This window comes from Trachurus japonicus, chromosome 16 (assembly GCF_045865225.1).
Source record: "Trachurus japonicus isolate A0001 chromosome 16, Traja_1.0".
Classification (NCBI taxonomy): domain Eukaryota; kingdom Metazoa; phylum Chordata; class Actinopteri; order Carangiformes; family Carangidae; genus Trachurus; species Trachurus japonicus.
In genome coordinates, this window is record NC_140922.1 from 36,423,675 (window position 1) to 36,440,585 (window position 16,911).

The 16,911-nt window shown below is 41.7% G+C and overlaps 1 protein-coding gene and 1 long non-coding RNA gene across 2 annotated transcripts; one reads left to right on the top strand and one right to left on the bottom strand.

Moving 5' to 3' along the window:
- Window positions 1-3,479: 3,479 nt before the first annotated feature.
- On the top strand, window positions 3,480-16,157 carry LOC146972847 (galactose-specific lectin nattectin-like). Its single transcript, XM_085803278.1, has 6 exons — window positions 3,480-3,548; window positions 3,707-3,772; window positions 13,516-13,552; window positions 13,904-13,989; window positions 15,802-15,936; window positions 16,008-16,157. The coding sequence occupies exons 1-6, from the start codon at window positions 3,480-3,482 to the stop codon at window positions 16,155-16,157; spliced, it is 543 nt and encodes a 180-aa protein (XP_085659404.1).
- Window positions 5,858-7,326, bottom strand: LOC146972848 (uncharacterized). Its single transcript, XR_015037914.1, has 3 exons — window positions 7,260-7,326; window positions 6,826-6,920; window positions 5,858-5,966 (listed from the first exon to the last, which is right to left on the bottom strand). It is a non-coding gene; the product is annotated as an uncharacterized LOC146972848 (long non-coding RNA).
- Window positions 16,158-16,911: the final 754 nt, after the last annotated feature.

The window sequence follows — 16,911 nt, forward strand, 5'->3', positions numbered from 1 at the left end:
CAATCAGAAAGGAAACGGAGGCTGCGTACATTGCAGGCAAATCTGATTCAAATCTGATTCCTTCTCATATCCGATTTTTAGGGCTGACTGTCCACACTGTTTTTAGCAAGTGTCCAAATCGCATTTGGCTCTGTTCAGACTGGGCCACATCATTTACCGATCTGACAAGTTGCTGTTAGCCTGGTCGCGCCCACACTAGTGACGTCACACCTCGCAAAAGCGCTGCTGACTTCTAGTCTGGCCAACCGTGCTATTAACTGGATTTCTGTCTCCCGAATTTTCGGGAACTCCACCCTCTTTTTCGAGAGCCAATCAACGTCGAGCCTCTCCAACGGCTCTGGGTAGAGGCGTGTTCAAGTAAGTGACGCAGTAGAGCAGCCAAACCGTCTTTGGAGCAGCGACCGGAACCTCATTGTAATTGGTTTAAGCTTCGACACTGCCTATTCTGGCTTCGACCAATAGCAGACTGAGGCATTTGAGGGGGGCGGGTAAACCAGGTTTGAAGGATGCGCTTTGAGAAATGGATTCTCTTAACGTCTTGGCCAGACCCAATGCTGAGTATCAACATTGGAAAGTCGTGCCAACCAGGCTAAGTTGCTGTAGCAACGATGTCGGAGCGGAGGCTCTGCCGTATGTGACAGGCCATGCCTCCCAGACGCGGCAGCTACTCTCGCTGCAGCACAGTGATCTGCCCGGTGCTGCAGCCGCACTGCCCCGCTAGTTTCAACCTCAGCCCGCCTGGTGTGTGTACGTGTACGTGTACCAGAGACTGGTGTGTATGTGTCTGTGTGTGTATGTGTAGCCACAGAGACAGGAAACTCCAGCACCCCAGAGCTGGAGCACGCCGTCGCCGTCACTCCTGTCGCCGACAACACGGTAATTTGCATAAAAGAAAAGTAACAAGGCAAGGCAAGGCAAGGCAATTTTATTTGTATAGCCCGCTTTTACAAACAGTTTGTCTCAAAGGGCTTTACATGGCATCGTAACAACATCCTCTGTCCTTAGACCCTCACATCCACTGAGGAAAAACTCCATGGAAAACCCTTTTAACAGGGAAAACCAGGAGAAACCTCAGGGTGAGCAACAGAGGAGGGATCCCTCACCCAGGACGGACAGACGTGCAATAGATGTTGTTACAGACAAGAAAACAGTTTACAGTTTGTCACAGAATGTGCAAAATATGGAAATCTTGGAAACAAGAAGGAAATTGATATTTAACTGGAGCTCACAGGACCTTTAACACAGTGACAGCGCCGCGGAGAGTGACGTCACGGACATTCAAAACCGATCTGAGTGTTTGGAGCTGTTCAGACTGAGACGCATCTGTCCAAATGCGATCTGGTTTCGATCCGTTTTGCAAAAATCTGATTTCATGTGATTTGGGACTGTTCAGACTTAAAAAGAGCTATCCGGTTCCAATCTGGATGGGCTAAAAATCGGATTTTGGCTGGCAGTCTGAACACGGCCTTTGTTAGATAGAGTGAGATCTTTCCAGGAATAGAGCAACAATGTGATCTCACTGGAAGGACGTACATTCCTAGTTTAGGTTTGAAAAAAAAAAAGTTCCACTAACAGTTTTTTAGGCATTTATGGCGCAGCTACAGAGTCCGAGACAAATTTCCCTGAACGGGACAATAAAGTTTACCGTATCGTATCGTATCGTATCGTATCAGTTGCAGTTACAGGTAGTTAACATGTGAAGCACCAAGAAGCGGAGCCAGTTTCATTTCGGCGCCCATGTTAATGTGTCGTTCACACCAGACATACCGCGGCGTGCACCTCCTCAGCCGGCTCGTGCCCTGCAGTGATCGTTTCTGCATCTGGTCTGTTTTGTGCACGAGCGATCGCGTCAATCCTGGCAGGAAGTCACACAAAGAAACAGGAGAATCCGGTCAATTTTCAAAATAAAGCACCATGATTGGCGAATACGAGGGGCCAATGTGTGTGCGTTTGTAGCTTATTTGTGTTTATTTATCTTCACTTCTAATTCTTCTAATTTTAATTGTTCTACTGCACTTAATGTACTTTACAGTGTAAAGCCTGGCCACTATAGCACTTTATTCTACCTCTCTGTCTCTCTCTTGTTTTGTATGTCAGGTTCTTGTTGCCTGTTTTGAATGTTTGTTAGAACTTCTTTGTACCTCTGATCCCTGTGTTTTGCTCTGTCAAGTTCTTATTGTACTGTCTGTCTTATTTCACCTGTCAATATTGTGTCTGATTTTATGTCTGTCCTGTTATACCTGTGTCTGTCTAATTGTTATGAAATCTTCTTTATGTAAACTGCCAGAGTACATTTACGTTGGGCTTCCTCTTTTCTCTATTATTATCCCTTTTTTCTCTATTTTTTCTATTAATGTACATTGTCCTTTTTAAATAAATAAATAAAATAAATATAAACAGAGCGAGAGAGATGAACACACACACACACACACACACACACAGACAAACACATTATTTATAGATTTTGTGATGACTGCTCAAAGTGAGAATGTTAGTGTGAAATATAATACTACACATTGTTGTTTTCATTAAAAAGAACATTTGCACAAAGCAAGCCTATCCAATTTTCCAGGTTGATAAGAGTATTAAAATGATAATTCAAGGGACATTTAGAATAGATAAAAATGTGCGATTAATCGCGATTCAATATTTTAATCGATTGGCAGCACTACACACACACACACACACACACACACACACACACATAGTATATATATATATAGGATATATATAGGCTATATATATATATATATATATATATATATATATTTTTTTTTTTTTTCAAATCTTTTTATTGAAATTTTTCAACAAAATGACATATAGTGGTATCTAACAATGTGGAAAAAGACATTTACGAGAGTATGTCAACAAATCCCCTGAATCCCCTGAATGTCTCTGTCCTTACATAACTGGTTGTATGTCACTGTACGTCAAACTAACTGTCATTTTGTGGTATGTCATTGCATTATGTTGGCTTATTGTCTTTAGTCTTTCTTCTTTTGTGTCACTGTTGTTGTATGTGCTTTTATTGTCTATATTTTAATGTTACTCCCCCTCTCCCTTGCCCTTAGGAGGTCTTTCACCTCCTACCAGGCCTTAGTAAGAATGTATTCTTAGCAATTCTTGCCTGGTAAAATAAAGGTTTACTACTACTACTACTACCCAGTTCCACCCACCAACCCACTACAGGTCAGAACCAGACTGGGACAAACAACACACGCATACACACACAAAGAAAAAGATAGATAGAAGATGAGGAGAGAGATATACTGTTTCAATATTTGTGTTGATAAAAGTACCATTAAAATTCCGTCCCGTTGATCTTTGATTAAAAAATCAACATGGTTTCAATATTAGTTGAGGGATCTAGAATCAACATCAGAGTTTAATCTTGATTCAATGACAATGACAATGAAATGTTGACATAACAATGTTGACAAGACACTGTTTCAGTGATTATCTGGTATAAAAGGAGTAGGATGGGATGGATATCCACCACCCAACAACCTGCTTGTTCGTTCATCCTCCTGTGTCAGATACCACTACAGGTAAGTGAACATTTGGAAGTTTACCACCTATCAACTGAAATCCATACATAGGCTAATGATAAATAGATTGTTCTCTTAAATCATTTAGGCTTACCATCACTGAGGTCACTACACGGCTGTAGAAGACTACACAGTCAGCTTGTTTTGTCTTTCCACAGATGGCGTCACATTTCCAGGTGGTCTTCCTCCTCTGTTTCACTGCTGGACTGTTGTTTGAAGGAGCTGTGAGTAAAACTCTCTGATCCCCACTTACAATGAAAACAAACAGTGCTAAAGAACATGACCCTGACTTTACTTCCAGTTGCATGTGTAGTGAACGGTGAGGTGAGAAAACCACTCACAGAATTAAATATCTTAATGTTTTGAGTTTGGTGTAACTTTTGAGTTTCTTCTTTTCTAAAGTTGGACACAATGAAGACATCAGGATTCTGAGTAGACTATGTCCTCCCTCAAATTAATACATGGGATGTATATATGTGATCACACTTTTACTCTAATAGCTTTTGCATTGGTTTAATGTAGTTGTGGCAGGACCAAAGAGGCATACCTGTCAAGTATCCCGTTTTGGCCGGGAAAGTCCCGTATTTTACCCCTCTTTCCCGCCGTCCTCCCGTATTAGTATTTTCCCGTAAATCTCCCGTATTTTAACCCGCGTTATTAAAAAATAATAATACCCCGGGCCAGTCCCGGCGGCACCCCGGACTGGACGCTGCTATTTCATTTGGGTTTTGGTTTTTACCTCGGAGTGGCCAACTCTCTATTAATCCTATCTTGGTTAGCGACGATGAGCGTGCTCGTCGTCACTATGTGCGACCACACAGCCCAAAGCCGACATCACCGCGGCACTGACTGAGGTCCTGCTCATCAAGCCTGTAACCAAAGACGGTCTTTGCTGTAACGGCCGACCCGCGGTTGTTGAAAAAAAAAAAAAAAAAAAAGACTCGTATTTTCGAACCAGCGCGTCCACACCATGGATGTATTGGTCCACACCGGTCGAGTTGTGACGTCCATGCTCACTTAACCCAAAAGAACAGCTAGGCAGCCCAGTCCAGAGAGGAACAGAGAGGGACAGCAGAGTAACAGGTGTGTGTGTGTGTGTGTGTGTGTGTGTGTGTGTGTGTGTGTGTGTGTGTGTGTGTGTGTGTGTGTGTGTGTGTGTGTCTGTGACAGTGTCTGTAGCCTACCTGCTGTAAAAGACAGGGTCATTCTATAATCATAGAAGGCTGAAAATCCCTGGACATATCTGCTCCAATTATTCAGCAGTATAAAGCTGAAGCATGTGTGGGCCTTCTGTCATATAGATATCTGACAGTAGCTCCAGCTATCAAAATACAGATGAGAATAGGGCAGAAGTTGTGGAAGAAGACAGTGTGGCCTGAAAGAGCTTCATGGTGAAGCAGAGGAAAAGGGGGCCTTGAAAGGCCAGTCCAGGCCAAAAGATTTTTAAAAATGAGTTTTGTTTTTGCCCACCAGCCACAGCTCCACACTGAGTTCTGAGTTCACTTTAATACACTTAAGCCATTCTTGCAGTTACAACCCAGCTGGCATTTCAACGTTGAATCACCGTTGAAACCACGTCAGGTGCCAACGTTGGATCAACATTGGATTTTGATTTGATTTTGCAAACTTAATCAACGTTGAAATAGCAACGTCATTTCAACGTCACATTTCTCAACATAGGTGAATCTGCCAACGTTGGATCAACGTTGGATTTTGATTTGATTTTGCAAACTTAATCAACGTTGAAATAGCAACGTCATTTCAACGTCACATTTCTCAACATAGGTGAATCTGCCAACGTTGGATCAACGTTGGATTTTGATTTGATTTTGCAAACTTAATCAACGTTGAAATAGCAACGTCATTTCAACGTCACATTTCTCAACATAGGTGAATTTGCCAAGGTTGAAATTTCAACATCACTGTAAAATCCTGCTTTTACACATAGGCTATGTGACAAATAGAATAATAAATAATTTTTGTTGTGATGTGTGATGTGTTCAATGCAGAAATCAAATCTCACAATGAGTGAATAGCTCTCTAGAGATCTTCTATGTGATTATTAAAATCTTAATCTCTAAATGGAAAGCATTCACAAAATGGACATTCAGCGAAGGCAACTGTAGGATATTTTTTTCTACTTTTAACATAAGACAGATTATTTTTACCAAAGCCTCCCCTCAAACAAAGGAGGACATCATGGACCCTAAAGTGGGCAATAAGAACCACACAGTGATAAAAAAGCATACAATACAATAATACAATACAATAAAACTTTATTGTCAAGGGCTCCAAGGCCACTGCGAGGTCTACAACATATAAATTAGACACCGATCCTCTCAGGCGCATACTTCAGGTACTTCGCCATGTACTCGTCCACTTTTGATGTGGTTGTGTTGAACGAACTGAGGACAGCGTCTGAAGAGGGGAAAAGACAAACAGCATAAAGTATTACAATATACATATACAGTGATCAACCGCTTATATGAATCAAAAAGGATTGGGACAGAATCACCCCCCCCCCCCCCATTTCAATCGCTGGTGCAAGGAAAAAGACAACTTGTGCGCAACAACATATCCGGCTGCTTTTAAGCCTCTTGACATGAACACAGACAGGGCCAGAAACAGCACCAAAGCAACTGGCATCTTGTCTAAATTTACTATGTAAACCAACATTGATTTCTTGTTGTTGTTTTTTTTATATCCATGAGTTTCAAATGTAGTCCTACAACCTGCCATGTTGAGGACCCACAGGTGTTTCAAACTAATTAATTGGTCCTACTCCAATCAGAAACACAACTCAAATTGAAACACCTGTGTTGGTCCTCAACATGGCAGGTCTAGGACTACATTTGAAACTCATGAATAGTTTTTAGTTGTCAAGTGCAAGTTTTTTTCCTCCAGAATTAATAAATGGCCTGCCAACACTACTAATGCACTTGCTTTATATTCTATTTTTTTCTACTTTTATAACACAAGACAGATTTTAGTTTTACATTCAATTAGTGTCTGTTTTCAGAAAACCGTACCGTACCAAACCGTGACTTGTGCGTACCGTAACCCCTAATTATTATATAAGCGCCCCTTACCGGCCAGCCTCCCCTCTTGAGCTCCAGTGACACACAAAACACACTTTGCTGAGCACCAGCACCGGTACCAGCAACGATGATGGCATTAACTCGGGACCAACGTGATCACTATAAGCGATTTACACTGTATACAGTATTTATATATTCAGTTACACATGGTCACAACTACTATGTTTAAGCAAACTCACCACAGATTGTGTTGTAGAGTTTGGTCCCCCCGAATGACGTCTTCCCATTCCTTCCTCTCAGGCTGATCTTTGCCATTCTTTTATTTGTCATTGTCCTGCCATGGTAAAACAGATTTATATAAGAGTATTATATAGTGTAATCAAGTTGCAATTCCCCAAAACTGATTAAATGCCACACAAAACTGCCTTGCTCATGCACACAGAAATACTTCTTCAGTCATTTCAGATGTGTCTAAACATTTGTCTAAAAAACATGATATACTGTATATAGCTAAATTACATGTTGCTTTTCTACCTGGAAATAGTTGTAAACAACAAGGTGATTTGTTCCATTTCCATGACTTTTCTCCAACTTATCCAAACTACTGGATTGTGTAGTTTGTGTTGTTCAGATTACCTGGACCACTATAATTCAATGCAAAAAACAAACTTACGCAGCCATTGACCTCTTCACAAAGTCAGCAGCGTCAACGCCCCCCAACCTCCTCAGATGTTTACTCTGAAAAGGAGCAACAAGAAACAGAAAAACTTAAGAGTCCAGACTTCCACAAAGCTGAGATATGACATTTGTCTTTTGTAGCACTTGCACTTTATAGCACTGTCCTCCAGAGTACATTAGCAGCTACTACTACTACTACTATAACAACAACATCACACACAGAGTTGTGCAATGAAGCCGTAAACGGCACTTTCTGTGCTAAAGGGTAATATACCCATGAAAACAAACTCTGCACACTACAGGCCCCATGCTCTTACATAACGTGCACACCTCTTCATCCTGTCTGTCTCTGATCAAAATGTGAAATCCCCCATGAAGATATAGTTTGAATGTTTTTTTATTGTACCCGATTAGGGAGAGGCCTAAGAACATCGACAAATCTTTAACTTTGAAACACAGTAGTAACCATCTTTTTTTTTGTCTTTAATCACAGGACAGCTAAGACAGGAAATGGGAAGCAGGTGGGGGGGGGGGGGATTCTAGAAATTATTGAAAAAAAAAAGTTGGGGACTCCCTTGAACCCTCTCAAGGACCCCACTTTGAGAACCATTGATCTAAAGACTCTGATGAAGGAGCGACGCTCACCTGGAGGAGTGACGTTTGAAGCAGGAGCTGATTGAGGCTGTCGAAGGAGGTAATGAGGCGCAGCAGGAGGAAGGAGGAGGCTGAGGGGGAGACAGAATCTCGGTCAATAAATCAAACAATCAATCAATCAATAGGACTGTGGTTGATGGGAAGTACCTGGATGGTCAAAGAGATGGTCAAAGAGATGGTCTGCGCTGCAAGAGGGCAGGGGGGACCTGCCAAGGCCCCGGGAACGAGGAAGGAGAGGCCAGATGCTCCACAGACAGGACGGTGGTGATCTCTGGTCGCACAGTCAGCCTGGTTTAAAAGTTCCTTCAAAATAAAGGTGGATGTGGATGTTTAGAAATCAAGCCAATACAGTATGTACATGGAATAACTGTACACAGGGATTTCTGACTGAACAGAATTAACTAAGCCTGGCTGTTAGCCTGGTCTGGAACAGGCTAGCTTCAGAGAATAAATCAAACATTATAGTAACTTGACCAGGATATATTTAGCCTGCTTTTTAACAACCAACTTGAGGCTAAATTCAGCCAGGATAACCAATATCCCGGATTAATCCCTTATCTAGATTTTGTGAGAGCGAGGCTTGAATTTACACCTCTGACATAATCAGAATTGTGTAGTTGTTTTGATCACTTGACACAAGTCATGCAGGCAGCTCGCAGCCTCGCATTGGACGGAGGAGGAGGACGGGGGTGATTGACAACTCGGACCGCCAATCGCCGGTCATAGACAAGACATTACTTTACGACCACCGGCCTTTCACAATAATGATAACCAGCTTCGTCACCGCAAGTCCGCGACAAAAACGCACTAATCTCTTGTTTATGACAAATAAAACAACACAAATACAGTTACAAATAATAAAAACGTTGGGCTAACGTTAGTTAGCACTGCTAGGAAGCGTAGTTAAGAAAAAAAGTAAGACTGTTGGCGAATGCTGCTGTTGGCCCAATAGTAACGGTTAACGTTAGCTTAAACAAACCTTACACAACCGTTAAGCATACTTTAACGTTAAACAGCAAACTGTACACAACCGTTAACCAAACTATAACGTTACACAACCAGCAAACTGTACACAACCATAAACCATACACAGCGTTGACCAAACCGTACACAAAACATCACAGGTTTATAATAAAATATGACTTTACAACTTTGCTTACCGCTTTGGACTTGTTCGTGGCAGCCTGCCGTCAGTTCCTGCGGCCGTTAAAGTGACCTCCGCTCCGGTCAGAACCGGCTGCTGGCAAACTGATGATGACGACGTCACACACCCACTTTGCGCATGCACAAGCATGAGTATGGGCTTTAGCTCTCGAGCGAATGCATCAGTCGATCCTGAAAGGGGAACTAAACCATAGATATATAACGAGCTACTCTAACAGCACTAGTAGCGTGGACACTACTAGGAGAGGACGCCAGAGCCGTGACACAGCATCTACAGCTGATCCGCCGGCTCGTTAACTCGTTAACGGGTCGTTAGCGCCGGCCGCACTAACGATTCCCATTCAGGCAGCTGTTAGCAGCCGTTAGCCGCAGCAGAGCAGCTAGAGCGCCTAGCAACCGTTAGCGGCAGGCAGCAGCCGGTGCTGATTGGTCGGGGAGCTGGTGGCCGGTGACGAAAGCTGCCTCCAAAACGTCATCTGCCTCCATCTCAGCCAATAGAAAAATTCGATTGTAATAGCCGTGTTTCAACCCATAGAGGGCAGTCACTCTACATTTTTACTACAAAATACACCAAATTGAAATATTTTGACTAAAATGTCAAAAGTTGGACCAGAATCAACTGACAACACTACCTTATACCCAAATGCATTTGTTTTCAGCAGAAAAAAGTGGTTTAGGGGTTTAGTTCCTCTTGAACATTTTTACACTACAATTGCAATAAGACGGACACATAAAGAGAAAATTTTGTTAAGATCGGTACCAGCTCGAGATTTGGCACAGATCTCCTAGGCAACGTCAAGCTAACATTCACGAGCGCCCTACGCCCCAACAACAGTTGATTGATCAACGTTGTTTGGAAGTTGAAACAACGTCGTTTTTCAACTGATATAATTTCAAGTGTTGAATCCATAGTGAATTGACAACACCATTTCAACAGTTTGGTGTTCAACGTTGGTTTGATGTTGAATCAACGTTTTTTCATCAACTGACGTTATTTCAACCAAATTTCAACGTTTAATGTCGGTCGAATGCCAGCTGGGAATGATAGGAACCTCAGTCAGTACTGAATCTGCTTTAAAGGTACCATCCCGGGCGGCTGGATTTACTGGACTAACGATTTCTTTTTCGAATCGCACACCCGCCCCTCCGTCCAATCAGGAATCACAAAAACCACGCCCCCATTGCTCGGTGTTCATTGCAGCCGGAGACTGTTGTATGTATTGCACCACAAGCAGGGCATCAGAGCGGCTACAGCAGGCTGCCACTGTCATGTTATTCTATGGGACAGACAGCACTGAGCTTGCTTTTGAACGGTAAAATATTAAAAAATAAATTGTACAAAGGTACATTTACAACTGTTACTGAATTATTGTACAAATGTCAGTTCTCAAACAAAAGGCAAGATCTTTTTGCTTCAAGGTTTTATTTGTCAAGATTAGCCTGCCCTACAGTAAAAATACCTACATAAAATAAAAAGAGGAGTAAAGCAATATATTAAGTGGGAATATATAGGCTATATTTAAGCATCAAAGATGTTCGATCAAACCCACATAGTTTTAAACAACGTTCAAAACACACACAGCCAGCACAACTAAGCACAAAGCCCGCTAGCTTAATGCTAACGTATAATGCAAAACCTCATAGACGGGCTAACAGAAATTAGCCCGCGGCAACCGACAGTAAAGCTGCATAAAAAATAGCAGCATACATAAAATAAAAGAGGAGTATTAAGCGGTAATATACATATTTAAGCTTCAAAGATGTTCAATCAAACCCACATAGTTTTAAACAACGTTCAAAACACACACAGCCAGTATCACAACTAAGCATAAAGCCCGCTAGCTTAATGCTAACGTATAATGCAAAACCTCATAGACGGGCTAACAGAAATTAGCCCGCGGCAACCGACAGTAAGGCTGCATAAAAAATAGCAGCATACATAAAATAAAAGAGGAGTATTAAGCGGTAATATATATATTTAAGCATCAAAGATGTACATAGTTTTAAACAACGTTCAAAACACACACAGCCAGTATTACAACTAAGCATAAAGCCCGCTAGCTTAATGCTAACATAATGCAAAACCTCATAGACGGGCTAACAGAAATTAGCATTGTGGCAACCGACAGCCAATAAAGCTGCTAAAAGCTGTTTTAATTCTGGCTTTAGCACTGTTAACACGTCACAGTTTAATCCAGAGTCTGTGGTCAGTTTATAACCTTTGTTAGGAAATTTGCTCCGTTGTTTGGGAGAAGTGCAGAGTCTGTGTGAGCCCCCAGTACAGGGACCATGGCAGCTGTCACAGCAGCAGCAGCAGCAGCAGCCACTCCACTGAGCTGATCTGCCGGGCGACCTCAGCAATCCCGAGGGAGAAAACGAGCCAAGTAACTTCTGACGGTCTTTCATACTTTCAATAAAAGTGTTAGGTTTTTGGGTGGTGGTTGATTAGGAGGTGCAGTTGGAGGTTGGATATCCGGCTGGTCCTTTAGCTGTGCCATGACGAATTCCTAGCTTTCTAGCTGCTGGCTGGCTGGCTGTGATGTACTGTGAAAAAGTGTAGCTACAATCAAAGTGCTTGCATACTAGCAGAACAGCGTGCACGTTGACTGACAGACGGGCCATCCAACCAAAGTTGAACTGAGACTAATTTGATTGGTCGGCCAAATTTTAGTCCCTACTCCTTACACAGATGACCAAATTTCGTCATTGATATGTCAAACCACTAATAGCATCAATTACTGTCTAATACTTAACCGATATACTCAGATTTTTATATTTTTGCCACAAAATGAGCCGCCCGGGATGGTACCTTTAAAAGAAAAAAAAAAACTGAAGCAATGTTGTCTTTTCCCTCTGTTTCTCCTCAGAGTACACCAGAATGCCTCATTTATGTGTTAGAAAAAAAACCCCAAAAAACATTATTGTTGTTGTGACTATTGAGGTCAGGCACAGCTGGATTAATCAGTTTGTCCAATAATGGCAGACAGGAAACAAAGTAGCGGCTGAAGATCAGGAAGTAGTGCAGCTGTGCATAAAGCCAGTGATTTTAGCTTTCTTGTCTTAAAATGTAAGGGATACTGGAGCTTGGTTGGGGTGGCAGCACTGTTTGCGGCGGGTGCCGGAAAATTTCCCTTATTTTCAAATCCAAAACTTGACAGGTATGCAAAGAGGGCATTGGTGCTGACAATCAATCAATCAATCAATCAATTTGTTTATTTCGGGCATGTCAATTTAAATCATCATCATCACACTTCATCTTCGTTCAAATAATGCAATCCACATGGCCGAAAGGGAAAGCGGGAGAAGCTAAAGCTGATCTAGTCCCGCCCCCCGTTACACACAGAATAAGAATATTTGTCATAAACTTTTTGTTTTTTCTTCTTTTCTTATTTTTTTTACATTTTGATGTAACATTCTTTTACGTATGACATTTTGACATAACATGTTACGGCAGTAGATAGTATACAGATCATATCATAATTTTTTCTTTTGTTTTTGCTTTTTTACATTTTGATATAACATACTTTTACTTATGACATTTTGACATAACATGTTGGCAGCAGGTAGTAAACAGAGCTGAAGTTTAGCTCTAGACAGTACATACAGATTACGTGTGTGTTTGCACAAGTGTCCATATTTGTCCATCATGAGTGAACAACAGTCTGACCATTCAACTAAAGGAATATCCCTTTGGTCGAATCACCAGCGCGCATGACTCTTACCCTGGAGACACTAATTTATAAAAAAAAAACATTAAAACACATAAAACACACAAAAAGAAACATACAATACTATCCATTACCTATTGCGCCTTCTATTCCCACATTCCCATATAGCACCAAACACCCACTGCCTCACTCAGCATTGAGTGCAATTAGTGCTTTGTGGTAAAAGCTGTTTTGTAATCTGTTTGTTCTCAAAAGACAGTGACCTGGGTGTGTTGTGTCTTTGAGGATTTTTTTTTTTTTTTTTTTTTTGCTTTTGTGAGACAGTGGGAGCCAAGTTCATCCAAAGTGGGGAGAGTGCAGCCGATGATCTTTTGAGCAGTAGTTATGACCCACATCATTGTGTTTTAAATGTCTGGTACTTCTACAATGGTACCAGAGACTATGCATGTTTGGTCCAGACTCCAGAAAATAATTGACATGATCATATTTCACTTAAAATGAAATGCAAATATGACAATTGACAAATGATTCATATTTCCATATTCTTTTTCCGTTAGCCCTACATTAATGGTGCCTGAATGCAAAAGTAGCATTGCACAACTGCTCATCTCCATGAATCAGCTCCTAAACCAGATTCATTTACATTAATTACATTGAGAAAAGCACTGAAACTGATCCTGTTGCTTCTCCTGAAGAAATGAGTCTCAGCCCTTTACAGAGGAACTGCTGACACTGATATTATCAATCTGCTCTCTATGTTCTCAGACGTCCACCTCCAAACAAGTCAATGTCGGCCTACCAGGTCTGTAGCTGCTGTTTCTACACTGGAGGTCTTTGGGTGCATTTACAATATTGCTACATGGCAGAAGTTTTACTTTGTGTGTTTTGTTCATATTATTCATCACTTGTATGTTTACATTGTTTTTGTCATGTGCTCAATGATGTTAACTAATCGGGTTTCCCAAAGAGACACAACAGACACACAGCAGTTACTCCCAGCCATGTAAAGTGGACTAAGTCCAAGTGCACTGGGACAAGTAACCACTAACATTAACTACTAACTACCATCTATCACTCTACTTTACAGGTGCTCTGACAACTACTAATGAGAGTTGTTAGCTTTCCTCTACCTAACTATGTAACTGTGTTCCAGGTCCTGACTGTCCTCCTGGTTGGACTGTGTTTGGCTCTCGCTGTTTCATGTACCGAGCCGATTTGAAGGATGCGGCTGATGCAGAGGTACTAGAACAATATGATCACACAGCGCCTCTGTTGTGGTTTTAAAACTGTTGATGTCATGACAACTATATGTCACTGGGATATTGCATATTTCTGGTTTACACCATAAAGCAGTTTGTGAACAGTTTTCTTGGGATGTTGTTTGTTTTGTTGCCAGCACCAGATCTAAGTTTACACAAGCCAGTAAGCACTGTGTTACCATGACAACTTGAAGGGTCTGGGGTTCAACAGCATGGATGTATTATAGGAATTATAATTTCATATAATATATGTATTTATTATAAGCTCTTCTAATACATCCATGCCCCACAGAGACAGAGCTGCACAGCTCTGTTTGTGCAATAGCACCATCTACTGACATAAATGTTTATTGCGTTAATACAAAGCAATGTGTAGTGTTGTGGCTCCAGGGTGAAACTGCCTTCAGCCGTCGACTTCCAGGCTGCAGCCTGGGAGGCTGCACTCTGGGCTGCACAAGCTCCATCCTCTACCGCAAGCAGCAGAGCGGAGTGATTCAACCGAGCGGCAACCTAAACAAACTGCTTAGCAACACTGCAAACTGCTTTAGCTAGATATTTAAGCTGTTTGATCCGACAAATACAAGCAAGAGCTAGATTTTCACTACAAATTATTATAGCTAACCGAGCCTATACAGAGTATTTTTGTAAATAAACTGGTTAGTTGAGCTTAATTGCAAGTGCTAACGTGAGCTTAGCTAACTTTGTTTGTTGATACAAAAGGCATCAGCATGAAAGGCTGATAGCAGAGATTCCTTGCAGGCTGGCCATAATGCTATGATCATTTATCATATTCAGTCATCTGCCTTCAAGGCTGATTATAGAAGCTAGTGCCTTGCAGGCTGATTATTAAGTTAATGCAGATTTCACATTGCATATATTTTCATTATTGCCTAGCTACCTTCAAGGCTGATTGTAGAAACTAGTGCCTAATAATCAGCCTTCAAGGCACTGGTTTCTACAATCAGCCTTGAAGGCAGCAAAGGCAATAATCAAATGTGAAATCTGCATTAGCCTAATAATCAGCCTGCAAGGCAGTTTCTACAATCAGCCTTGAAGGCTGCTGACCGAATAATGAAAATATATGCAATATGAAAGCTTCATTAGCCTAATAATCAGCCTGCAAGGCACTGGTTTCTACAATCAGCCTTGAAGGTAGCTAGGCAATAATGAAAATATATGCAATGTGAAATCTGCATTAACCTAATAATCAGCCTGCAAGGCAGCTTCTACAATCAGCCTTGAAGGCAGATGACTGAAAATGATAAATGATCATAGCATTATGGCCTGCAAGGAATCTCTGCTATCAGCCTTTCATGCTGATGCCTTTTTTATCAACAAACAAAGTTAGCTAAGCTCACGTTAGCACTTGCAATTCAAAAATCGAGCAGCTCAACTAACCAGTTAAGTTACAAAAATAGTCTGAAAATCTAGCTCTTGCTTGTATTTGTCGGATCAAACAGCTTAAATATCTAGCTAAAGCAGTTTGCAGTGTTGCTAAGCAGTTTGTTTAGGTTGAATCACTCCGCTCTGCCGCTTGCGGTAGAGGTTGGAGCTTGTGCAGCCCAGAGTGCAGCCTCCCAGGCTGCGCAGCCTGGAAGTCGACGGCTGAAGGCAGTTTCACCCTGGAGCAGTGTTGTGTGTCAGAATGGTTCAAGTATTTCAGGGGGGCTGTTTACATTAAGAAACCATACGCAGCATTTTCCAACCCACTACAGTATCATGGTTTTCTGCCTGTGTGTTTGCTGTTTAGACCCAGGTTGTATTTCTCTCATTTCATTATCTTGGTCATCAGCTCACCTGCATCAGACTTGGTGGGAACTTAGCCTCCATCCACAGCGCTGAGGAAAACAAGTTTGTCACGGACCTGATTCTGGAAAAGAGTGGCTCTAATAGAGTTACCTGGATTGGAGGCCATGACAGCATGAAGGTGACACATTTAAACACAGAGGATCTGATGTGCCCTGTGCTTAAAGAGGTAACCTGTGCTTTTTCTTCCAGGAGTCCATATGGATGTGGACTGATGGCTCAAAGTTTGACTACAAAGCCTGGAATAAAGGGGAACCCAACAATGCAGGGAACAGGGAACAGTGTGTAGAGGTTAAAGGTATTTATGATGATGACGTTATACTGGTGATTTGTGTTCTCTGAAGGGGACTTGATTTCTGGAGCCTTGTAACAATGGACAGATCATAACATGTGTTAAGAACCAGAGATGGGGACTTGGACTCGAGTCCTGATTTTGATGACTTAAGACTTGCTTGATCAAAACAAAAAAAGACTTGGACTCGTTTGGGACTTGATGCCAAAGACTTGAGACTCTACTTGGACTTAACCCTCTTGACTTGAAATTCAAGTCAAGTCACATGCAGCACAAATATTGAAATATTTAAAAAAAAAGTGTCACATCAATGTTACTGCAGCAACCAGCCAGAGACTTTCTATATAGAACCCACTCCTGTTATCAGTCTTGGCTGTATAATTAATGCCAACACACTAATGCCTACCACACATAAAGATAATCTGGCTGATTTTGCCCCGATTTTCCCCCTTCTGACCAAAGACAAAACTCGCCCAATTATCTTAGACTTTTAAAATTATCTTATGAGATTCTCCTGTAGTGTGTGGTGTTTTAAGATTTAAATTCTCCCGACAATCGGCTCCTAAAACGGTCGGTGCCGACAATCATAAATATTAAACATGTTCAATATTTACGATTGTCGGCCCCGACAATCATCAAAAGTCGTCTTGTGTGAGGGGGAACTCGACAATCCTGAGTCACCGGCTCCGTGTTATGTGATGTGAAATTGAATGTGACCAATAAAGAAGCAGCTGACTGCAGCACACGTAGCATAACAAACCAGCGTGGCTAACGGCTCCATGGCAACCAAAGACGGTTTAATAG